Below are 25,759 nucleotides of genomic sequence, written 5' to 3'. Positions count from 1 at the left end.
TTATTCCAATATAATTTGTTTCCCCATATTTGAGGAATATTCAGATATTGAATATTCATTTACCAGCCCTAGTGCACGGTGCTATGGATCACACAACAGCAGATATATACGGCACCATGTGAGAATAAAAAAGTCACTTCTCAATCCTGCGTTCAACCACCAAACACTGCTTCTCCTTCCCCGACTTTCTGGGATTTCATAATAACAGTGCAGCACTGTGTCACGTTTAGCAACTTCCTGAGAAAAAAACAATAGCAACGCTTACGCTGCCCTTCCACCTCTCCATACATACAGTAACATGCATGGTCCCTTCTCCACCTCTCCATACATACAGTAACATGCATGGTCCCTTCTCCACCTCTCCATACATACAGTAACATGCATGGTCCCTTCTCCACCTCTCCATACATACAGTAACATGCATATGCTTGTCACAATTACTACATAATCGTCAAAGCGCAATTATTTGAGATAATTGCATTATGTTTGCATAATCGTTTACATCGTGAAATGTTGTCACACATTTTCAAATATTGAAATAGCAGAAATAGCAGATCTACAAGCTTACAACGTGTCACAAATACATATGATTTTGGGGGTCCTTGACATGAAAAAAATTGAGAACCACTGATGTAGAAACGTACATTTTTCAAAAACTAGGATTTAGAAGACATTTGTAGAATCCCCCAGAAGTAAAAAAAAAATCGCTTTGGAAAAAATATATATATTCAAAGATTTGCACAAACTTTCACGATTTTTCAAAAAATAGCAGATCTACAAGCTCGTAGCGCGGCACACTCGCTATGAGCTTGTATATCTGCTATTTTTTGAATAGCCAAAGAAATCTAAAAATGACACACGTGCTGCGTTCCCGGTCTTCATGGGTTAAATGTGTATTGCCGATGCCTACAAGTTCACAGAATGCCACATAGTGATACAAAAGTGTGACAATGAATTACTGTAGGAATGGACAGAAGCTGTTATGTGTTCTAATTATAATATGATGTGCGTGACTATACAACCAAGACTTTTCATTATTAACCACTTAAACCCACACTTAATTGACCATGTCCCCCTGGCATCTACTATAGGCACCGATACTTTTCCCTCCGTTTCCCTCTACACCAAATCTCTTCGCCGAAAATAGCCGATTCAGCTTGTAAATCGGTTATTTTTTGCCGAACGTTCACCTCAGAATAGAGAGCTAGGTTTCATTCAATTAAAGGTAGGGTAAGTGATATTTTTTGGTTAAAACAAAAAGTATTTTTTTAAAAGGTTAAAGCACTATTTTCTGATAGTAATCATTGCTATAGAGTGTTTGTTCAGTAACAGGAGTTTCCATGTCTCTCCAGCTCTTTAATAAACAGAAAATACATTTTCCGGTAGGTGTCAAAATCTCAGTCAATCAGGAGAAAGTACCCATTTTTAAGCTTCATTTTTATAGTGTTCCACTTCCAATTTTGCATGCTCATTTCTTAGTGTCATCACTTCCAATTTCACTTGTTTAATCTATATCCTGATTGAGGTCTCTATCCTGATTGGATAAAATTGGAAATGAAACTGAAACCGAAACGAAAATGCATTTTCTGTTTTATAAAGAGCTGGAGAGACAAGGAGACTCCTTTTACTGAACAAACACTCTATAGCAATGAGTACTATCAGAATATAGAGCTATTTAACACTTATTTTAACCAAAGAAAATCACTTACCCTACCTTTAAGACAGACAAATGACATATTTTCTACGAACGCTTTTCTCTCGTTTCCTTTCAGGAAGTGCTTTGCAGTGGAAAGCCTATCAGCAGGCAGACAGGAGACTCATTCAGCCAATCAGATTACTGGGCCGATGGCCTCTGCACTTCCTCATTGGCTAATCAATGAGGAAAGGACCCTCGAACCCACAGTAAGCCTCGTAACTAATGTAAATGATACGATATAGCAGGAAAGAAAGTCATCTGATTGTTGTCATGGAAACAAATTAAGTCAGGGCAAAGGATCATTTAAAATTCAGGATGTTCAGGATACATGATGTTAGAATAATTTGGCATTCTCGTAAATATGTTTTATAAAAGATTGGGGGGGGGGGGGGGGGTCATGTGGGGGACATGTGGGGTCCGGGGAGCCCCAGGGGTCCTTGAGGGAGTTCCAGGGGGTCCCCAGCTAAATGATGGATAGTTAGGAGCCGAATCAATGGACCCTTGTGGTGTCTGTAACTCTGAGAGTGTACACTCTCAGAGTAACAGACCTGTAAGGGTCCATTTGGTTCCATTTGTACACTCTCAGAGTTACATTAACATTAATTTTACAATATAAATTAGAGATAGAAATGACATTAAATGGGGGGTCCTTGAAATTAAAATGGTTGAGAATCACTGCTATAGAGCCGTAAAAAAAATCCTCTCTTATATGGGGGTCCCTGGCATATCTTTTCAAATGGGGCTCCACGCGGGCTAAATAAGTGTCAATTTGGGGGTCCTTGACATGAAAAGGTTTGAGAAACACAGCTATAAAATAATTCTGTTACATCAGCACCCCCCCGGCAAACACAGAGGAGGGAGGGAGCGCACACCTGTGTTGATGAGGTGCTGGCCACGGTAAGCTAATAATGTTGACGAGGATGAGGCCGCACAGCTCAGCATCCCCCCACCCCCCCCACCCCCCCAACATTCAGCTGAGCGGTTTTGCCATGTCAGGAGAGGAAGAAGATGAACCCGGGTGAACTTAAAGTCCCTATAAAACATAAAACACATACAAGGATGCTGTATTTTTTGTCTTGATTGTATTGCTGTATTGCTGTATTGTGCTTTTTGCTTTGGCAATGTAAACGTATGTTTTCTCATGCCAATAAAGCCCTTTGAATTGAATTGAATTGAATTGTATTCTCTTTTCTTGTTGAGTTATTCTTTTCAGTAGAATTCTAATAAAATGACATTTAGGGAGGACTTGAGGATTTCTTTCATCCTCACCTTACCAAAAGCTTGTTGCATCTCAAGATGAACAAAATGTAAATATGGCTATAGAGCATACATGGGCAACTGGTATATCAGAATTAATATCAGAATACTGATATGTTATTGATTTCAGCTGTTATGATTCCAAACATGCAAACATGACCCGCTTTAATGACTTCAGTCTATATTATAGTAGCTTAATGACTAGTATTAACATTCTATTGTCTTTTTTTATGTCCAATGCATTTGTATTTAAGTTCATAAAGTTAACATAAGTATAACCACATGCATTTGAAATTAAATAGAAATGTTACTTTTCAGGATTCCAATTCAAAAATAGCAAAAATAGCAGATCTACAAACGCGTCGCACTGCGATGCGTTTTGAGCTTGTAGATCGGCTATTTTTGCTACTTTTGAGTGACAGACTGGTGAAGTCTGCATTAAACTACGCAAAAGTTAAAATATGGAGATAAGAGGTTTCTGCCAATTACATGACCGAACGTACAAAACTTTTGAAAAAGGGGGGGGGGGGGGGGCTGGTCTTTTGCAACTTCCAAGGCGAGAGGGGCGTGGAGCAGACCGCCGTACTGAAGTGACAGAAACTCTTAAGGACTTAACCCATTTAGACCGGGAAACAAAACAATTTAAAGATGTATTTGGCTATTCAAAAATAGCAGATCTACAAGCTCACAAGCTTGTAGATCTGCTTTTCTTTTTTTTATCGTAAAAGTTTGTGCAAATCTTTGAATATATATATATTTTTTTTTTTTTAAAGCAAACATTTGTAACTCAAATCTTTGCTTCTGGGGATTAAAACAAAAAAGGCATCTAAATAAAACAATTCTTTTGAAAAAAAATCAGTGGTTCTTAAACTTTTTCATGTCAAGGACCCCCAAAATTATATGTATTTGTCCGCGGACCCCCATCTCAAAATATTTTGTTCCAGGGACCCCCAGGAGCAAAGATTTCAGTTACAAATGTTCGCTTTAAAAAACATATATATATATATATTCATAGATTTGCACAAATTTTCAAGATTTTTCAAAAAATAGCAGATCTACAAGGTCGCTATGAGCTTGTAGATCTGCTATTTTTTGAATAGCCAAAAGAAACCTCAAAATGACACAAATACGTTCCCGGACTTAAGGACAGCTCTGGCTCTGAGAGAAGCCCTTTGTGTCCTCATGACAACATGGAGGAGCATCAAGCATGTTCGTCACACAAACACAGCAAACAAATCTAATAGAAAGTCCAGAGTCACAGGACTTAACGAGAAATCACAGATCACAGACTACTAGGCTATAGGAGAGAACATTCTGCTGCGGTTAATGCATCTCCTCTGTCATTTTAACATTTCTTTGGCTATTCAAAAATAGCAGATCTACAAGCTCATAGCGTGGCTAGATTTGAGTTAAAAAACAATATATGTATCGACAAGATTAGCACAATCTACAAGCTCGTAGTGCGGCACTCGGTGCCACGCTATGAGCTTGTAGATCTGCTATCTGCTATTATTTTGAATATAATAATGGTTAAAGCTAAAAAATCTAAAATGACACAGTATGCGTTCTCGGATTGAAGGGGTAAACCCATTGAGACCTGAAGCCGATTCTACATGTCTCCTAAATCCCAACAGTATTCTGAAAAACGTTATGTATATGTTTCTATATCAGTGGTGCTCAATCTTTTTCATGTCAAGGACCCCCAAAATGATATGTATTTGGCCGCGGACCCCCATCAAAATATCTTGTTCCAGGGACCCCCCAGAAGCAAAGATTTGAGTTAAAAATGTTCGCTTTAAAAATATATATATTCAAAGATTTGCACATATTTTCACGATTTTTCAAAAATAGCAGATCTACAAGCTCATAGCGCGGCACTCGGTGCCGCGCTATGAGCTTGTATATCTGCTATTTTTGAATAGCCCAAAGTGTAAAATAATGCTTTTTAGCTCAAATCTAAAACTGACACAGTTCCAGGTCTTAATGGGTTAAGAGGCTAAGAAGCGTACAGAGATGAGAGGAACATTCAAAGCCACAGAGGATGAAGGTTCGAAACAGACAGCTAACAATGCACACCTAACAGTACAATACAAAGCTACAGCTGATGAGGAGAGACGTGAGCCTTTCTGCAAAAGAGGCCAAAGCCTGATCAAGGCTGAATGTTAATTGGAGATGATCTTTATTCACAGAGACTTCACTACCTACAATCTCTCTATAACATTTACCTGCTTTCTAAATGGCTTCGTCCCATTAAGGCCTTCATTGACCGGGCTAACTGAAGATGAAAGGCAAGGACTTAATACTGCAGAAGAAGTTCGACATACAAACAACTCCCTCTTTGTCTGTGAATCCGACAGATCGAGAGAGAGAGAGAGAGAGAGAGAGAGAGAGAGAGAGAGAGAGAGAGAGAGAAGGCCCCCCATCTGAAAATGTGCCAGGGACGTCCAGAAGAGAAGAGTCATTTCCAAACATTTGTTCAAAATAGCAGGTGTACAAGCTCGCATACAAAAACACCTTACAGTACGTTTTTGTTTGACAGGAAGTAATTAAGATGGTCATCATTTTCTATTTCAGCTGGTCATTCTATCTTGTGAGCAAATGGCAACGCACAACCCCCCCCCCCCCCCCCCCCCCTCACCCCAACACACACACACACACACACACACACACACACACACACACACACACACACACACACACACACACACACACACACACACACACACACACACACACACACACACACACACACACACACACACACACACACACACACACACACACACACACATCCTGTGCTTCTCTCTCGTTATGACTATTTAATACATCCTGTGTTATTTCATACAGCAGATATGGTGTGTCCCAGATAGATCAATGAGAACGCTAACAAAAACCTTAAACTGTATATATATATACGGTCAGGCTGTGTGTTGTGATAGCTATAGCTACCTAGCTATATGTACAAATAAACATAGGAAACTAAACAGTGAGTCTAAAACTGGAGCATTACGAGTCTGGGCAGGAATAGTATTGCTGCTGCTGTAAAGTAACTAACATTTACTCAAGTACTGTACTTATTACTTAAGAACAATTTTGAGGTATTTTTTTTCTTTACTGGAGTATTTACAATTTTCAATTATTTTACTTCTACTCCACTACATTTCAGAGGCAAATATTGTACATTTACTCCACTACGATTATTTGAAAACTTTAGTAACTAGTTACTTTGCAGGTATTCATTGTTATATTATAAAACATACATTAACCACTCTAGCCCTATTTAATACATGAATATTTGAAAATAGACGATCTACAAGAGCTATTAGATGAGCTTGTAGATCGGCTATTTTCAAACATTGTAGTACTTTTACTTTTAAGTATATTTTGATGCCAATACTTGTGTACTTTTACTCAAGTAACAGAGTATTTTTTATAATTTGGCATTGCAACTTTTGCTTACCCCTTAAGACATGGAACGCATCTGTGTCACTTTAGATTTCTTTGGCTATGAGAGTGCCGCGCCATGAGCTTGTAGATCTGCTATTTTTGAAAAATCGTGAAAAAAATGTTTTATATTTTTTTCCGAAAAACCTGTTAGGATTTAGAAAATGTTCAGAAGCGTCCTCAGGTCTTAATGGGTTAAGTAAAAAAAGGCGAGTACTTTTTCTACCACTGTAAGTAAGGCATTTGAAGAAAGCTATGTACTATAACCAGTGAAATATCATATTCACTGTCTGTCTGCCTGGTGCCTGTTTGTTTCATTGTGAGGAAAGCCGAGTGAAAGGCATCCAGAGGGAGGACAATAAGGGAGATCATATATTTCATATATTTCATTGTTGTTGCCCTTGGGTGAGAAGCTGCCGTACTGCTTCTGTCTTCAGACAATAACTGGAACGTCAATAGGCTTGACGTCATCTGGCCGGCTAGTCCATTTACTGCATTACTGCAATGTTAATCTAACTATATAAATGGCGAGCAACTTCCGCACCCTCGGTGGCGACACCCCACACCTCTGTTATCGAATAAACAACGCACCGCCAGACCACATGTCGCCTACTGACTCGCCACGGCCGCCGCGCTGAATTTACGCCTCGCGTAGGGGACATCTCACTGCTCACTACACCGTTTCCACCGCGCAACATAATTAATTCTACTCACCAAATGTCGGACAAAACGGAAGGGGAGCCAGCTTCGTACCGTTTACCGTGCGCACGACCTCATCACCACAACAGCAGGCAGCCGCTGCGGGGGTTTTTTCCTTTTTTTCCAAACTTTTTTTTTGGTCACCATTTTCTCCAGGCACCATTTCCGGTGTAACGTCGGGTGTTTCTTTTCACCAGCCAATCACCTTTCACGTTGCCACGTCCGTTGCCACGTCGCGCTGACGTACGCTAAACAAGCGCTGCCGTGCGCACAATGCAAACGAGCCCAAAGGCGCGCAAAAATAAGCCGACCATTGCTTAGACACAAAGTCAGACCTGGCAACGCAGCCTACGCCAATCATGTGTGAGAGATCTACAAGCTATGGGGCAGAGACGCCACCGTATCTTAGCAACAACTACAGCGCTCACTCTCATTGGTCGTGTCACGCTAAGAGCAGTCTCCAGACAATGGCATCGCAGACAGCTTGCTGTTACTGCTGTAGCCATCACAGGCAGTTGCAGCACGACGGACAGGGCGCTGTGATAGCTGCCATGTCGCTAACGCTAACCTGGTTGTCATGCCTGCAGCGCCTGTGCAATCACTTTGTCAACAATGCACGTTCGTGTGGTGAATGTCTATATTGCTGCTCAGTTCGTCCATTGTAGATGGTGTATGTTTGTGTGTGTCTTCTGGAGAACTATGTAGCTCCACAGCAACTACAGTAACTAACGTAATGGCAGGACCGCCCCGTGCAACGCATGTTACGCTGCATTATGGTCATGTAGTCATTTCAGATAATTTCGCTCCGATTACAGCAGTGTTTATCAACCCTTTCACGCCGCCCCCCCCCCCCCCCCCCCCCAAATACACGTACTTGATCTGGGACCCCCCCATTCTGTTTGACTCCGTTCCACAAGTAAATATTGTGAAAATAGCCGATCTACAAGCTCGAAACGCCTCACTCCACTCTGTGCTGCAGCTACACGGACACACAGACAGGGACACGGAGGGACCTACAACATGTCTGGACATGTCTGTGTAAGCGAGAACTATACTTCGCCAGTACAACGCTGTGTAACCGAGAGCACGTGCGCACGACCAAATCACAACAACACCAGGCGGCCGCCATCTTGCAGAAAGGGCTGCCATTCGCCAGCTTTCAGAAAAACAAGCAACCACCTTCATATTTTCTTTTTTTTTTTTTTTTTTTTCCTTTTGGAAATTTTCATCCCACGATTTCCGCGCGGACCACCAGGGGGTCCGCGGACCCCCTGGTGGTCCGCGAAACATACAAAATATAATTTCTTCTACTTATTTTTCATCATTTTGTAACTTTTACATTATACTTTCTTACAATTTTTTTTTTTTTTTCCCCTTTTTGCAAATGTTACTTACACAATTTGTCTACCCCCATATACACACGCCCACGCGGGCCCCGTGCGCGTACATGCCTCTAACAGCCATAATCCCCATCTATACTGCCCACTCTGTGCTGCAGCTACACGGATACAGAGACAGGGACACGGAGGGACCAACAAACGCAAAGCCCCGTGCGCGGCTGGGGTTGAGGGGGGCGTAGCCCCCCGAAACTCTAGTATTTAATAACACAACACTAAACATATATATACCAGTTGTGGAAAAAGTATTAAAATGTTTTACTTAAGTAAAAGTATCAATACTGCAATGTAGAAATACTCTGTTACAAGTAAGAGTCCGGAAGAAAGAAATTACTTGGGTAAAAGTAGAAAAGTATTGGTATCAAAATGTACTTAAAGTAGCAAAACTAGAAAGTGCTCATTGTGCAGAATGTCCCATTTCACACGTTTTCAAATGTATAGAATGTCTAAAAATCATTTGAAAATAGCAGATCTGCAAGCTCACAATGCGTCACATCGTGACGCATTGTGAGCTTGTAGATCGGCTATTTTCAAATGGCTGAGATGTGTATAGGGCTGAAGTGGTTAATGTGTATTTTGTAATAATAATCAAAATCTACAAAGAAACTAGTAACTAAAGCTGTCAAATAATTGCAGTGGAGTAAAAGTACAATATTTGTCTCTGAGATGTAGTGGAGTAGAAGTAAAAGTACAGAAATTTGGAAATACTCCGGTAAAGAAAAAAATACCTGAAAATTGTACAGCACAAGTACAGCACTTGAGTACATGTACTTAGTTACTTTCCACCACTGATATCTACTAAACAGGATGTTCTTAACTCCTGGGACCACTAGTAGTTCTGCTTTTCCGTCAAGCAATCTAATGAGGGACTCATTTTGGACCTGCTGGGTTGCTGTAGTAGTGTAGAAACCCAGATGTTTTCTAGTATAGCACTGAGAGCTGTCATAGTAAACTACACTGGTCATGTTAGAGCTGATAGTGACTACTAATGTTGACAGCACATTTTGATTCAGTTTTAGTTATAGTCTTTTGAATAAAATTCCATTTAGTTTCAGTCATATTTTAGTCATTCTGAAATGTTTTAGTTTTTGTCTAGTTTTAGTCGACTAAATATCATCAGATTATAGTCGACTAAAACTACAGTTGATTGAGTCGACTATTAATGTTTTCTGGCGGTGCCTTGATGGCGTCGTAATGGCTGATTATACACTTGGTTGCATGCTGAAAATAGCCGATCTACAAGCTCACAACGCGTCGCGCTGCGACGCGTTGTGAGCTTGTAGATCGGCTATTTTCAGAGCGCAACACCCGAGCGCAACCAAACATAAAAAATTACTTGTCTTTTAGTTCTAGTGGATCTCTTCTCCACTAGTCTTAGTTCTACTGGATCTCTTCTCCTCTAGTCTTAGTTCTACTGGATCTCTTCTGCACTAGTCTTAGTTCTACTGGATCTCTTCTCCACTAGTCTTAGTTCTACTGGATCTCTTCTCCACTAGTCTTAGTTCTACTGGATCTCTTCTGCACTAGTCTTAGTTCTACTGGATCTCTTCTCCACTAGTCTTAGTTCTACTGGATCTCTTCTCCACTAGTCTTAGTTCTGCTGGATCTCTTCTCCACTAGTCTTAGTTCTACTGGATCTCTTCTCCACTAGTCTTAGTTCTACTGGATCTCTTCTCCACTAGTCTTAGTTCTGCTGGATCTCTTCTCCACTAGTCTTAGTTCTACTGGATCTCTTCTCCACTAGTCTTAGTTCTACTGGATCTCTTCTCCACTAGATCCCTCTCTAACATTTAGTCTATCCCCCAGGGAGCATGGAAGGTGCACAAACACATTCATGGCAATCCAGCCAGTAGATCTACAAGATATGTTGTTTGGAAACCTAAGTGTTGGACGGAGTGAAGAACGGACAGATGGACTGATATCGGCAATTAGAGGGCAGGGTGTGTGTGTGTGTGTGTGTGTGTGTGTGTGTGTGTGTGTGTGTGTGTGTGTGTGTGTGTGTGTGTGTGTGTGTGTGTGTGTGTGTGTGTGTGTGTGTGTGTGTGTGTGTGTGTGTGTGTGTGTGTGTGTGTGTGTGTGCGTGTGTTAATGGCATTTCTATCTCTGGGACCCCAATTCATATTGTAAAATCAATGTTAATTTAACTCAGAGAGTGTACACATGGAACCAAATGGACCCGTTAGGGTCCATTTGGTTCCATTTGTACACTCTCAGAGTTACAGACCCATAAGGGTCCATTTGGTTCCTATTCATCATTTAGCTGGGGACCCCCTGGAACCCCCTCAAGTACCCCTGGGGGTCCCCGGACCCCACTTTGAGAACCAATGGCCTAGGTAGAATAATGAGAGCGGACGTAAATCTGAAAAGATTATTTTTTTAAATCATGAAAATGTGTGCAAATCTTTTGAATATATATAATTTTTTAAAGCGAACAAATCTTTGCTTTTGGGGGATTCTACAAATGTCAGGTTTCTTTTTTTTAAAGGGCCCCAAAATCATATCTATTTTGCCGCAGACCCCGATCTCAAAATATGTTTGTTTCAGGGACCACCCCAGAAGCAAAGAGTTGAGTTAAAAAATGTTTGCTTAAAACAAATGTGGATGTGGTGTGGAGAGAAGGAACATGTTGGTCTTACTTTCCCCTCCAGGAGTGCTTGGTGGTGTAGAAACAGGCCAAGTCTTTATTCTCTTTGATGACATTCATCTTCTCACAGGACCTGCAACACAAGAGGGGGGGGTGGGGGGGTGGGGGGTGTTAGATCAGGGAGAGGCACAAAAAACTTTTATACAAACTCAACATAACATAAAAAGGCAGTGGTGGAGAAAGTACTCAAATGTTGTACTTAAGTAAAAGTATTGTGGTTTCTTTTCCCGCCCGGGATCGAACTGGGCGGCAGTGGCTCAGGGTCCAGTAGAGTGGCCGGGTAGAGTGAACTGGAAACCCGCACGGTTCCCAGTTCGATCCCGGGCTGGGGCGCTCCCTTAGAGCTAGTGTCGAAGTGTCCTTGAGCAAAGACGCTGAACCCCTAATTGCTCCCGATGAGCAGGTTGGTGCCTTGCATGGCTTCCTCCGCCATCGGTGTGTGAATGTGTGTGTGAATGGGTTAATGGCACAATCAATGTAAAAGCGCTTTGGATAAAAGCGCTATATAAATGCACCACTTACCATTTTACCATTTTTCCGGGTGATACCGTGGGATAAACCTCAATGAAAATGTCGCAGCACAGAAGGTACGAGATCCGATGGATATTCTTCTCCAAGTCTTTTATTTGATCAACTTCAGGGGTATTCACAAAAAAGTGGCAACTGAGTAGGTCAAAATACAGTGCCCTGAGATCACTTAAGTACACACTTTTATACAGTAAATTCAAGACACGCGCTAGCTTCGCAGTCCCTCCTCCTCCTTATCTCAGCCAATCGGGAGCTAGGCTTATCACAAGCATTTGCATGAAGTTAACTTCTGACAATACAGTTTATGTTCCTGTGGCCAAACTATAACCTAAAATGGAATATTCTTTGATAATTCGTGTTCAGTGTGTCCTGAGCTTTAAAAAGGAGTGTACAAATGCATACATTTATATAAACATACAACAGTTAACAAACAAGAATTTTTAAGGAACAACATAATCTCTTCAATCGGACTGTTTTCTATCTAGAGAGGCTCCCTCTTTGATCAAACGGATCCCAAGACCTAATCACTGAGAGCCTGTTTTATCTTAACTACTGTAAACATCTTTACCACACGATGTTTATACTTTAACCCTTTAAGACCGGGAACGCATCTGTGTCATTTTAAGATTTCTTTGGCTATATAAAAATAGCAGATCTACAAGCTCATAGCGCGGCACTCACGAGCTTGTATATCTGCTTTTTTTTTTTTTTGTGAAAATGTGTGCAAATCTTTAGGTTGAATATATATATACTTTTTTAAAGCGAAAGTTTCTAACTCAAATCTTTTTACAAATTCACTCAAAAAAAAAACTGAACATTTTACAAATGTCTTGTAAATCCTAACATTTTTTTTTTCCTAAAGTTTTTTTTTAATATATTTTTTTACTTATGTTGCTCATTATTATTATCAGTGGTTTTCAATTTTTTTGTCTCAAGGACCCCAAAATAATATGTATTTGTCCGCGGAACCCCTCCCATCTAAAAATATTTTGTTCCAGGGACACAATTTTTCTAAAAAATAGCAGATCTACAAGCTCATAGCGCGGCACTCGGTGCCGCGCTATGAGCTTGTATATCTGCTATTTTTGAATAGCCAAAGAAACCTTGCGTTTCCTTCCCAGCCTTAAAGGGTTAAAGGAAAATAGCTCTGTGTTCAAATCTAATGATTAGATAAGTTTGTGGCCCACAGTCACTTATGCTATGAACATCAGATTACATCACCGCCGTTGAGTGTTTAACTTTGTCCATTGTCTATGTAATCCTGAGACGCTTTGGAAGAATGTGTCTTATTGAAGAAAGCCCTTCAATTCAGAGAAACAGGATAAGGATAATTCCTTTTAACAGGTCGTTCATGAAAGTCCTTGCGGTCTTGTTTCCAATGAGAACCTGTGAGCAATTAGGGGTTAAGAGTCTTGCTCAGGGACAAATTTCATTTCATCGACACATATGCTGACCTGGTCTGGAATCGAACCTGCGGCAACCAGGGCCTCTGGCTCCCTAGGCGCACTCACTAACCACTCAGCTATGGCCGCCCCTAAGTTGCTGGTTAAGTTCCAAGGCCATCGCTTCGGATGCTGTTATTCTGAATGAAATGACTCTGCTATGTAAAAGCCCATGTATATCAATTTTTAGCATATAATATGACAGTCTGGGAGATACTTCAGTATCAATAATGCAATACAGAAACACTCTGTTACAAGTAAAAGTCCGGAATTCAAAATGTACTTGAGTGAAAGTACAAAAGTATTGGTACAGTATAAAAATGTACTTAAAAGTACTCATTATGCAGAAGGTCCGATTTCAACCGTTTTGAAATGTATAAAATGTGTAAAAAAAAAAACATTTGAAAATAGCAGATCTACAAGCTCGAGCTTGTAGATCGGCTATTTTAAAATGGCCGAAATGTATATAGGGCTGAAGTGATTCATGTATGTTTTGTAATAATAATCAAAATCTACAAAATAACTAAAGATTGCAAATAATTGTAGTGGAGCAAAAGTACAATATTTGCCTCTGCGATGCAGTGGAGTAGAAGTAAAAGTACTGAAAATTGGAAACACTCCAGTAAAGCAAGTAATACCTCAAAATTGTACTTAAGTACAGCGTAGTTGTAATAAATGTACTTAGTTACTTTACACCACTGCATAGAAGCTTCAAAAAGGCACACACACACACAGATCATGGGGGCCGATTACATTTATGCGTAGTTGCTGAAACACTCATTTAATTACAGAGGAAGAGGACAGTAAACAGGGGGGAGGAGGGGGGGCATCATGTGATGTGAGCAACAAACCTTAGCCTAGACTGGACCTTTGAACTTTGAATTACAAGCTAATCAAAGATTAGGTAACACACACACACACACACACACAGACACACACACACACATTCCAAAACACTGCTGCCATGCGCACAAGCACACTTCACACATGCGCACAACATTTTACAATGTTCCTGTCACAGACAGACGCTATAGTCAGCCGAGAGAGAGAGAGTCCTACGCACACATACACACACACACACAGTCTCACACACACACACACACAGTCTCACACACACACACACACACACACACACCTCCACTCGCTGTCACCACCAGCAGCTCTGAGCAAACAGGAGTCAGTTAAGCTACCGTATCATATGCAACATCCTGCAGGTGTGTGTGTGCGTGTGTGTGTGTGTGTGTGTGTGTGTGTGTGTGTGTGTGTGTGTGTGTGTGTGTGTGTGTGTGTGTGTGTGTGTGTGTGTGTGTGTGTGTGTGTGTGTGTGTGTGTGTGTGTGTGTGCGCGTGTGTTCTCCGCTGCAGTGAGCTCTACTACGAGCCATAACCTGGTACCAAACACCCACATGAATGCATTCAATCCGGGAACGCATAGCCGTGTCATTTTAGACAGCAGATCTACAGGATCTACAAGCTCATAGCTCACGCTACGTGCTTGTAGATCTGCTATTTTGGGGGGGGAAATCATGAAAATGTGTGCAAATCTGTGAACATATATGTTTTTTAAATTGAAAATGTTTTACTCAAATCTTAAAAAAATATCAGTGGTTCTCAAATTGTTTTCATGTCAAGGACCCCCAAAATCATATGTATTTGTCCATGGAGTGCAGTGCAATGTTGTAAAAGATAATGTAGTCTATCGACCGTTTTCTTAAATATATATATATTAAAAAAAAGAAGAAAACAGGGTTAGTTGAGTTCTATGCCTTTGGTGGATTTAAATTCCAGATCATTTAGCCATCCAGCTTCTCAAACCTGGACAATAGATTAACTGGGATCCCATTTCTCTCAACGATGTCCAAAGTGTTTGCTTTGAAAACCTGCATAGAGATATATATATATATATATATATATATATATCCTCCATGTGTTCAGTTCATGATAATAAAAAGACAAACCCTGTTCACAAAGCCACCCAACTGCTATACAGGACACATGTTTGGATTGCACCATCAGTGCAGCAGGAGGACATGCATTACAATTGCAACAGCAAGTCAAAACGAAACCCTTTTCAAACCCTTTTCAAACCCAAACCACAGGCAGAAAGCCACAGTCAGAGACACATTCAAACTACAGGCGTACATAAGGACAGCTGCAGTAGCAGCAGCACAGAGCATGTCAGTGAGAAAGAGGTCCAGAGAGGGTCCTCCTCCACACACCAGGGCTGTGAATCGTCTGCCATCTCACACAATTCCATTCAGATTATTTGGGTCACGATTCAGATTTTTTCAAAACAAACGATTCTCGATTAAAAACTTTTTTTTCCCCTGACTCGGCCCAGAACTTGTCAAAAATGTCACTATACAAAAATACTGGATGTTTTAAAACCCATTAAGACCTGGATCTGTGTCATTTTTAGATTTGAGCTAAAAAGCATTATTTTACACTTTGGGCTATTCAAAAATAGCAGATATACAAGCTCATAGCGCGGCACCGAGTGCCGCGCTACGAGCTTGTAGATGTGCTATTTTTGAAAAATCGTGAAAATGTGTGCAAATCTTTGAATATATATATTTTTAAAGCGAACATTTTTAACTGAAATCGGCTTCAGGTCTCAATGGGTTAACCCATTGAGACCTGAAGCCGATTCTACATGTCTCCTAAATCTCAACAGTTTTCTGAAAAACGTATGTTTCTATATCAGTGGTGCTCAATCTTTTTCATGTCAAGGACCCCCAAGATTATATGTATTTGGCCGCGGACCCTCATCAAAATATGTTGTTCCAGGGACCCCCCAGAAGCAAAGATTTGAGTTAAAAATGTTCGCTTTAAAAATATATATATTCAAAGATTTTCACACATTTTCACGATTTTTCAAAAATAGCAGATCTACAAGCTCGTAGCGCGGCACTCGGTGCCGCGCTATGAGCTTGTATATCTGCTATTTTTGTATAGCCCAAAGTGTAAAATAATGCTTTTTAGCTCAAATCTAAAAATGAGACAGTTCCAGGTCTTAATGGGTTAAATAACAATTTAAATTAAAAACAAATAAAATAGAAAGATTTTTGGAACATGAGAATCGATTCTGAACCGTTTCAACATGAGAATCGATTCTGAACCGTTTCAACAACATGAGAATCGATTCCGAATCGTTCAGTATTCGGAACGATTTTTTTCCTGCAGCCCTACTGCACACAGCATCGCTCTCTCCTGTCCCGACAGCAAAAAAAAAAAAAAAAAAAAAAGCACCTCTCTCTGCTGCTGGCGGCTGGACTGTGACACGGGGAGGAACCTGAGTCAGCATTCTGCCAGGATCCCGGAAACAACTGACTCCAGTTTTCCTTCCTCTCCATTCCGGCGTGCAAATGATACAGGGAGCAGCAGAATAAGTCCAGGTGATAGAACCCTCCGTTCATCAAAAGGGAGGAGGGGAACGTGTTGTCTGGCGCGCACAGAGGGTGAGGGTGGTACAGTACATGTGCAATAAAAGGAGAATTCCAACAGTGTTGTTAACGGGACGCGGGCGCGGGCGGGTGTCACACCACCTCCACTCACTCACTGGCTGGCTGAAGGAACTGGAAGATATTAGAAGGTGGTGGCGTCTCATTAAACCATTAAGACCGGGGAGGGAATGCTTTCTGTGTGTCTTTTTAAGATTTCTTTGGGCCATTCAAAAATAGCAGATATGCAAGAGCTTGTAGATCTGCTATTAAAAAAAAAAAAAAAAGATTTGTTGCAAATCTTTGATTTTTTTTTTATGCGAACATTTGTCAAATATTTTGTTCCAGGGACCCCCCCCCCTTCCCCCCACAGAAGCAAAGATTTGAGTTACAAATGTTCGCTTTAAAAAGATATATATGTGCTCACTTTTGGAATATATAAAAAAATATATATATATATATATAAAATTATATATATATATATATATATAAAAAAATTGCAGATCTACAAGCTCATAGCGTGGCACTCGGTGCCGCGCTATGAGCTTGTAGATCTGCTTTTTTTTTTTTTTATAGCACCAAATAAACCTTAAAAAAGTGACACAGAAGCGTTCCCGGTCGTAATGGATTATAAATCCTCTGCTGTGAGCGATGTCTCTGCGCTGGATAAACAAACAAAGCTAGAAAACACTCTGGATGCAAAACGTTTATTGCATCAAGCAGCCAAACACACACACAAGCTTTCATAGGAGCTGCTATGTAATGAATCAATCCTAACGCTGGAGTGGGCTGGGGGGGGGGCGGGGGGGGCTGGAGGCTGGAGAATGCACAATAGGAGATGTTGGCAGCTGGCGGCATCGTGGCATGGAGGACACCACCAGACCACGTGCTCTTCGGTTTGCTTTAATTCTGTTAGTGTCTGTGATGCTGGTGTAAAAATAAGACCAGGGCAGACTCCTAGGACCTTGGTGGTCATATGATTGTCCTTCCCCGCCCGGCTCTCTCTTTCTGTGCGCATGCAGATCAATAGCAATAGTGAGCCGGCCATGAGCCCATCAGTTACAGCATGTGGCTCAATCTCAACCTTTTCCCGAGTCTGTGACCGCGCAAAATAATAATATTTATATCGTAATATATTCATTATATTATATATTATAATGGGGATCCCCCCCATTGTTTTGACTGCGTTCCACAGATAAAAATTGTGACAATACACTTCAGCAGATCTACAAGCTCACAACGCCTCGCAACGTGAGCTTATAGATTGGCTATTTTCTAAAATGTTGCCTCTTTCTTCTTATAATATTTGACAATTTGGCCAATGTGTTATAGTATAGTTTGTTGTAGTTTGTTATTTTTTTTATTAGGTATTAAAAAGGTCTTAAAAGTCCTTAAATTGTCACTTCACTATCACCTGGGGACCCCCCCCCCCCCCCCAAAAAAAAAAAGAATCATGTGGGGACCCCCCTGGGGGTCCAGACCCACAGGTTGAGAACCACAGCCTTACAGAGCTAGAGAGAGAGAGAGAGCGAGAGCGAGAGCGAGAGCGAGAGCGAGAGCGAGTATGGGAATATACCATAAGGCCAGATATAAAAGAAACCTGGCCTAAAGCTAAATAGACCCAAAAACAGCTGACATCAACACAACTCAGTCTCAGACAAAGTCTGGTGCAACTTTTCATGAAGTCCAGACTGTCTGTGACACAAAGTGATCAGAGATGTGTTTTATAAAGAGAAGCTGTGACACACAGAGATCACACAGTCCTACGCTGGTGTCTGCCAACCGCTGCTATTCAGCCAGACAGACAGACACAGCACTACCAAGAGGATTGTAGCAAACCTTCAAGTGGCCCCCCTGCGGGGTGGCCCCCGTAGTGCCGCGCTACGAGCTTGTAGATCTGCTATTACTGAAAAATCAGTTGGTTGGTACAAATCTTTAAATTGAAATATATTCTTTAAATATATATATATATATATATATATATATATATATATATAACTTTTGTATAGCACCTGACGAAGCTCACGGCGAAACGCGTCGTGCTAATAAAATACTTATGCAATAGTAAGTTGTCCATCTCTGTTCCCTGGAGTGTGCAGTCCCTTCTTTGAAGGTTCATCCCCTTTTTTATATTTTATATACCTGCTGACTAGACTTGCACCTCCAACGTTTTTTTTTTGGATGTGCAGGAGTCCCCTTTTTGTTTTCTCAAAAAGCTGTGTTCCAAAAAAAAAAAAATATATATATATATATATATTCAAAGATTTGCACAAACTTTTAAGATTTTTCAAAAATACCAGCTCATAGCGATGAGCTTGTAGATCTGCTATTTTTTCAATAGCCAAAGAAATTTGAAAAATGACAGAGATGCGTTCCCTGAATGGATTAGTGCAAAAATCCTGGTTCTGTCTAGGGTGGGAAACAAGCTCCACCCACTTGACAAATAAAGAGTACAATCTAAGCCAGTGGTTCTCAACAAGTGGTCCGGGGACCACCAGTGGTCCTTGGTTAACATAGCGTCACAATCATTTTTACCACTTAGCATTGGCTATTCAAAAATAGCAGATCTACAAGCTCATAGCGCGGCACCGAGTGCCGCGCTATGAGCTTGTAGATCTGCTATTTTTGAAAAATCTTGAAAATGTGTGAAAATGTTGTGATATCTTTTTTTTTTTCTTTGATTTTATTTTAAGAATTTTAAGCAAACATTTTTAACTCAAAACTCAAATTGCTTCTGGGGTCCTTGTTAGCACAACATTTTCAGATGGGGGTCCGCGGCCAAATGTATATCAATTTAGGGGTCCCTGGCATGAAAAAGGTTGAAAACCACTGATCTAAGCTACAGTGACTCAGGCTGGTGGTTCGACACCTTTTTGAGTGGCAGATGATTTTTTTTTTGTTTGTGTCCCATCAATCACTGTGACGAGTGAGGACAGGTTGTAGCTTGGTGTCATCATTATTGTAAAACGTTATTATGAGTCATCATGATGATGACATGAAGTGTCCTCTGCATTAACCCATTGAGACCTGAAGCCGATTCTACACGTCTCCTAAATCTCAACAGTTTTCTGAAAAACGTATGTTTCTATATCAGTGGTGCTCAATATTTTTCATGTGAAGGACCCCCAAACTTATATGTATTCGGCCGCGGACCCCCATCAAAATATTTTGTTCCAGGGACCCCCAGAAGCAACGATTTGAGTTAAAAATGTTCGCTTTAAAAATATATATATTCAGAAGATTTGCACACATTTTCACGATTTTTCAAAAATAGCAGATCTACAAGCTCGTAGCCGCGCTATTAGCTTGTATATCTGCTATTTTTGAATAGCCCAAAGTGTAAAGCTCAAATCTAAAAATGACACCGTTCCAGGTCTTAATGGGTTATAAGTCATTCAATTGTAATGTGCAGATACCCTGTATTCACGTATACTGTATGTTGTTTTGTTTACTGTTGAGCGAGAAACACAACGTTGCACATTAAGATATCATCTGGGGACCCCGCACAATATTTCGGGGAACCCCCTGGGAGTCCCGACCCCCAGTTTTGGAACCAATGGCACATTATACATGCGGCTGTACTGTACATCCTCTTTTAAAACAAACAATAATATCATTAAGAAACTGAATCCTCGTCCAAGCGGCTACGTTGACACAGAGGTTGTTTAAAGGAGACACACCATGAATTTCACTTTTTTTAATTTTTTTTAATTTTTTTGGGCTCCCCAGTGTCTCTTGTTCCCCAAAAAAATATATATTTTTAACATTCAGTCATTCATTCTCATTTCAGAGATTTTCAGAATAGGCGTGTCTGAACAGGCCATCTCAGAATGGCAAGTTTGCTTACATCACCAAACGTTCTGGCCATGTATTTTGACAGACAGAATTGCTCAGTACCGCACCCCTCTGCCCAACAGGACGTTTTGGTATTGCAGCTGAAAGTGCTTTATAAGCCTGAGAGAATTGACTTGGGATGAGTATATCTGAGTGTTGATTTAGGCTCAAACCTTTTGAAAATGGTTTGAGGGACATACACCATATGATATTAAATATCAAATATTTTTTTTAAATTCATGGTCTGTCTCCTTTAATATTATGCACACTCACTTGTTTATGCACTTGATTCTACGTCTATGCTCAGATTAACTCTCCATCTATCTTTTAACTGCATTGACGGATCCTGCACAATGAAGAAGTTCACCTAGCCATGCTACTGTAATGTGACGTGACAATAAAGTTTGATTCTGATTTTACGTTGACAAACCTAAGCCACAATGGTGTAAAGTAACTAAGTACATGACATGTACTCAAGTACTGTACTTAAGTGCAATTTTGAGGTATTTTTTTTACTTTACTGGAGTATTTCCAATACTTCTACTCCATGTCATCTCAGAGGCAAACATTGTACTTTTACTCCACTACAATTATTTGAAAACTTTACTTTACTTTGCAGGTATTAATTATGATATTATGAAACGTACATTAACCACTTTAGCCCTATTTTATACATAGGCTATTTGAAAATAGCCGATCTACAAGCTCGCGACGCGTCGTGAGCTTGTAGATCGGCTATTTTCAAACATTTTAGTACTTTTACTTTTGGTACTTTAAGTACATTTTGATGCCAATACGTTTGTATATGTTTGTCAAGTAAACATTTCGAACCCAGGCCTTTTACTTTTCTACATTGTGGTATTGCTACTTCTACTCAAAATAGCAGAATATCTCATATACTTTTCCCACCACTGATTGCGTTTACGTTGACAAACCTAAAAGTACAGAATATATATATCCTGCCAGCAAAGCAAGGTTCAACTCCAGAGTTCTAAGGATCATGTGACCTCACACACACACACGCACACACACCACAGAGCAGAAGCTCTACTCTCTCTCTCTGCATCACGTGACTTCAGATAACGGTCAGTCAGAGAGAAGAGAAGCAGCATGACACAACCCTTCATCACAAGCTGCAGTCCAACAGCTATTAATTATACTAATAATGTGTGTTTCTACACACTTTGATGTGAGCCACTGTGTTAATGCTGCCATGTGACATGTGATGTGATGTGAGCGGGTCTGTACAATGTGGCCCTCAGGCCCCTGAACACACTATAAATACAACAACGTGGGCTCCAGGCTTAACGCTATGGGTCCACACAGCAGGCTCCAGATGTGCAGCATTGTGCTGCTGCAGCAGCACACCTAGCAGCATCTGTATCATCATCATCATCATCATCATCACACAGAGACCCTCCAGTCAGGCCCCCACCCTGATTGAAGACCCTCTGATCTCACACACACACACACACACATAACGTCAGCCCCCCTCCCTCTCTGTGTGTGTGTGTGTGTGTGTGTGTGTGTGTGTGTGTGTGTGTGTGTGTGTGTGTGTGTGTGTGTGTGTGTGTGTGTGACTCTCTGTCTGTCTGTCTGTCTGTCTGTCTGTGTGTGCGTATATGTATATATATATGTGTGTGTGTGTGTGTGTGTGTGTGTGTGTGTGTGTGTGTGTGTGTGTGTGTGTGTGTGTGTGTGTGTGTGTGTGTGTGTGTGTGTCAGTCACCAGGCTAGCAGCTACTAGCATCATCAGCATCACAGAGACCCTTCCCCACCCTGACTGAAGGGTCTCTGCTCTCTCACACACACACACACACACACACACACACACACACACACACACACACACACACACACACACACACACACAAGGCTAGCAGCTACTAGCATCATCATCACAGAGACACTTCCCCACCAAGGGTCTCTGCTCACTGCTCACACACACACACACATAACGTCACCCCCCCCCCTCCCCCTCACTGGGGGGGGGGGGGGGTGCTGAGGCTAGCAGCTAGCAGCAGCAGTAGCCAGGAAGCAGCCAATCAGCCATCAGTCCGTTATAATATCTGTGGTAACAGATCTATACGAATCCAGTGGATCTCCAACATGGAGGAGAGAGCTCTGTCTGTCTGTCTGTCAGTCTGTTACCTGAGGAAGGAGATCCTGTCTGTCTGTCTGTGTGTCTGTGGGGGTCCGGGTCCCTCTCTCTGCCCCCCCACCCTCCTCCTCCTCCTCCTCCTCCTCCTCCTCCTCCTGGATGAGCTGTGCTGGGTGCTGGAGGAGCAGATAGATCTATAGATCTATAGATCTAGCAGGCTGACACAGAGCAGGACGCTGCCATCATGTTGCTGTTCTCTCACTGAGCTGCTACAGCTAGCATAGGACGGCGGGGGGGGGGGGGGGGGGGCTAGGGCGCATGCGCAGGGCCCCGCTGCTGTCATGAGTCTGTCAGCTGATTGGTTTAGTCAGGAAGTGCGGAAGTGGAGTTACCGCGAGATTAAGCTCTTGGTCCGGAGGGCCGGTAGTGAGGTCTCTCTAAACGGTCTGCTCGTCTCCGTCTTTAGTCAAAAATAAACGAAACTGTTTTTCTACTTACCAAAATAAAGATTGTTTTGTGTTGTTTGAAGTCTGTTCTCCAGGGTGGGAGGCCTCTCAGCACCCCACCTTCTCTGTTTAATACACTTTATGGGCAGATGATAAAATATGTCCGCCAGACGGGAATTATTTTTATTTGCTCCACTGCGCCCTCTACAGATCTGCTCAATGGTAATTAATATTGACTAAATCTGTAGGGGGCGCAGTGGGAAAAATCTGGGCGGACAATATTTAATTATCTGCCCATAAAGTGTATTATAGAGAGAAGGCGGGGTCCTGAGAGGCTTCCCACCCTGCAGAATAGACTTTGAACAACACAAAACAACCTTTGTTTCGCTGAGTAGCGACGTAGTTTAGTTTATTTCTTACTAAAGACGGAGGAGAAGCTCGCAGCACGGCAGTGTAAATGTTGTCTCTGTGAGCAGAGCACTTAGAGAGAGAGAAGTCACTAACGGCTCTCTCTCTGGACCGGGCGGGGGAATACCGCGATATCTGATCCAGGAGCGGTTGTTAGCCGCCCCGCCCGCATTGTTTTGTATTGATATAGAACCTGTAGAGGCTGACCTGGGGTCAGTGTAGCGAGGGGTCAGTGTAGCGAGTGTGTTGTAGAGAGGTGGGGGGGGGGGGGGGGGGAGCACTTCTCAAGTGGCCCTGATGACTAATAGCATCACATTCAATCCACCACGCATGAATAGAACAATACTTTAACAGTCGAGAAATTCAGCGCCCGAGCCGAGTCGAACCTTCGTCCCACGGCTCATTAGTCCAGCCAACATCCACCTGAGCTCTTTCAATTGAGGAAGTTGTGGCGCTTTGATGACGCTATAGGCTACCCCCCCCTCGATTCAAAACCGAGGGGAGAGTGCAGCGTCCTCAAGACGCCAGAACTTCCTCGGCTGAAGCAATCAGCTTCTTTGACGCAATGGAATGATGGCTGTACTGGTGAGCCATGGTTCATAGGTTCGAGTTCCACTCCGGGTCGGGACGCTGCGTTTCTCGGACCTTACAATAATGAGTTATGATGATGATGATGATGCCAGTTTATAACTTTTATAATATCAAGGGGTCTTCAACAGGGGGTCCGGGTCCCCTAGAGGGTCCTCAGAGTTACTACAGGGGGGGCCGCCAAATCTTTGTGTTCTTTTTTTATTTTTTACATTAACCACTTGAACCCTAGAATCATCCAACAGTATCTGTCAAACAAGTCTATGAAGCTATCTACAGTATGACATCTATGAAAAGGTTTAATCTGCAACACAACTGTAGGTATACAGTATAGTAGGTGGAGGGGGGTCCCTGCTTCATCTCTCTCTCAGCTAAGGGGTCCTTGGCCTGAAAAACATTGAAGACCCCAGTTTTAGATCATTGGGCAAAAACAATTTGCAACTGTAAATATACTAATATTTAAACATTAACTAGCTATAGCCGGATCATTGTTGATCATCATGAGTTATTAAGCTTTGTGTCCTGCATTTAGCTGACTGTCCTCAAGACTGTAGTCCAATGTTATTCAATTTGATCCATGCAGAGGAGGGATTGAACCCGTGGCTCCCACTCGCCAGTCCGACGTGTTACCAGTCATGCCTCCAGGGCAGGGCTGTTCCATGCTCCTTTTGGCAAATTTGACTGTGGGGGCTACACAGGGTTTCATGCATTACCGTTATGCAGCGCACGGACTAGTGTGCCCTCTAGTGAAACTTTACTGACACTGCAGCATTGCTTCACTAACTAACTAGGCTTTTTTTCTTTTGAAACAAAAAAAAAGGCATGGGTTTCCGAGGCTACTAACTAACTAACTAATCTAAGTACCATGATATTCTAAACCAGTGGCTCTCTAACTGCTTTGTCTCAGAGTTCACCCCTTGTAAATAACTTTTTCATCCATGATGACAGTGTAACTTTACAGCACCTAAAGGCCAGTCCACACACAAATGCAACTACTTGCAACCATTATCTCCCAATGGTAGTTGCAAGGAGCTGCATTGGTGTGGACTGCCCTTAAAACTGTTTTGTTGCAGGGAGTTGTGACTAGTTCCATTGGTGCGGTCGTCTGGCCTTTACATTTATGTCACATTATGGCACGTAAATATATAATTATTTTCCCCCTCACGAGGAAAACTTGAGAGAATATAAGTTTCCATTACGACAGATTGAAAATGACTTTATACTTGACACGTTGCTCTGTGGAGATTGTAGATCTGCTATTGTTGGCCAGGAGATTTGGTGTAGATTGAAAAGGATTGCACAGTAGTAGTCAGGTCCTCTTTACTACTGAAGTGAAGTGATAGGTCTATTGATAAATTCCAAATATTATTTTCTGCGGCGCCCCACGGCAACCACTTTGAGAAACCCCGGAACTAAACTAACATTCTGGTTCAGAACCAGAAGACTGAGATGAGTAATAGTGAGAAGAAAACTACAACAACAACAATAAGAATATGACGAACAATTTGGACCAGAGATCTGATTAACCCTCCCTTCAGCCAAATGAGAAGGAACATCAGAAGAGAAGAGAGGAATGACATTATAGAACTACTTCTGCTGATAGAAAGACACCCTCCTTGTCAAATGTACACTTTTTCTTGGGTTTGGAAACAAGAGTGACTCTTGAAATGGTCTGACTGGATGACAGACCAGCTGACCTGGTATTGTAAACTGCACCTCCATGTGCTTTTTCTCTGCATAATCTTCTAAATAAAGTATTCAATCAAGCAAAGACCCAGCCCCAACTGTTTCCAATTTCAGCAGAAGATTGTGGTGTCATTTGTGTCACTGCATGTG

The 25,759-nt window shown here is 41.7% G+C and overlaps 1 protein-coding gene across 2 annotated transcripts in view; it reads right to left on the bottom strand.

The window, feature by feature from the left end:
* The window catches only part of dnajc13 (DnaJ heat shock protein family (Hsp40) member C13), a 113,004-nt gene extending 90,419 nt beyond the window's left edge, over positions 1-22,585 (bottom strand). For both annotated transcript variants that reach the window (XM_084048647.1, XM_084048648.1), the window contains exons 1-2: positions 22,532-22,585; positions 11,130-11,210 (exon numbers count right to left, since the gene is read on the bottom strand). In XM_084048647.1, the coding sequence (XP_083904773.1) occupies positions 11,130-11,197 (68 nt within the window). In that variant the 5' untranslated portion in view covers positions 11,198-11,210; positions 22,532-22,585. The remainder of the gene's footprint in view (positions 1-11,129; positions 11,211-22,531) is intronic.
* Between the last annotated feature and the right edge of the window lie 3,174 nt (positions 22,586-25,759).

This window comes from Gymnoscopelus microlampas, assembly GCF_963454915.1.
Source record: "Gymnoscopelus microlampas genome assembly, chromosome: 22".
Taxonomy (NCBI): domain Eukaryota; kingdom Metazoa; phylum Chordata; class Actinopteri; order Myctophiformes; family Myctophidae; genus Gymnoscopelus; species Gymnoscopelus microlampas.
This window is presented reverse-complemented; position numbering and strand designations above follow the sequence as displayed.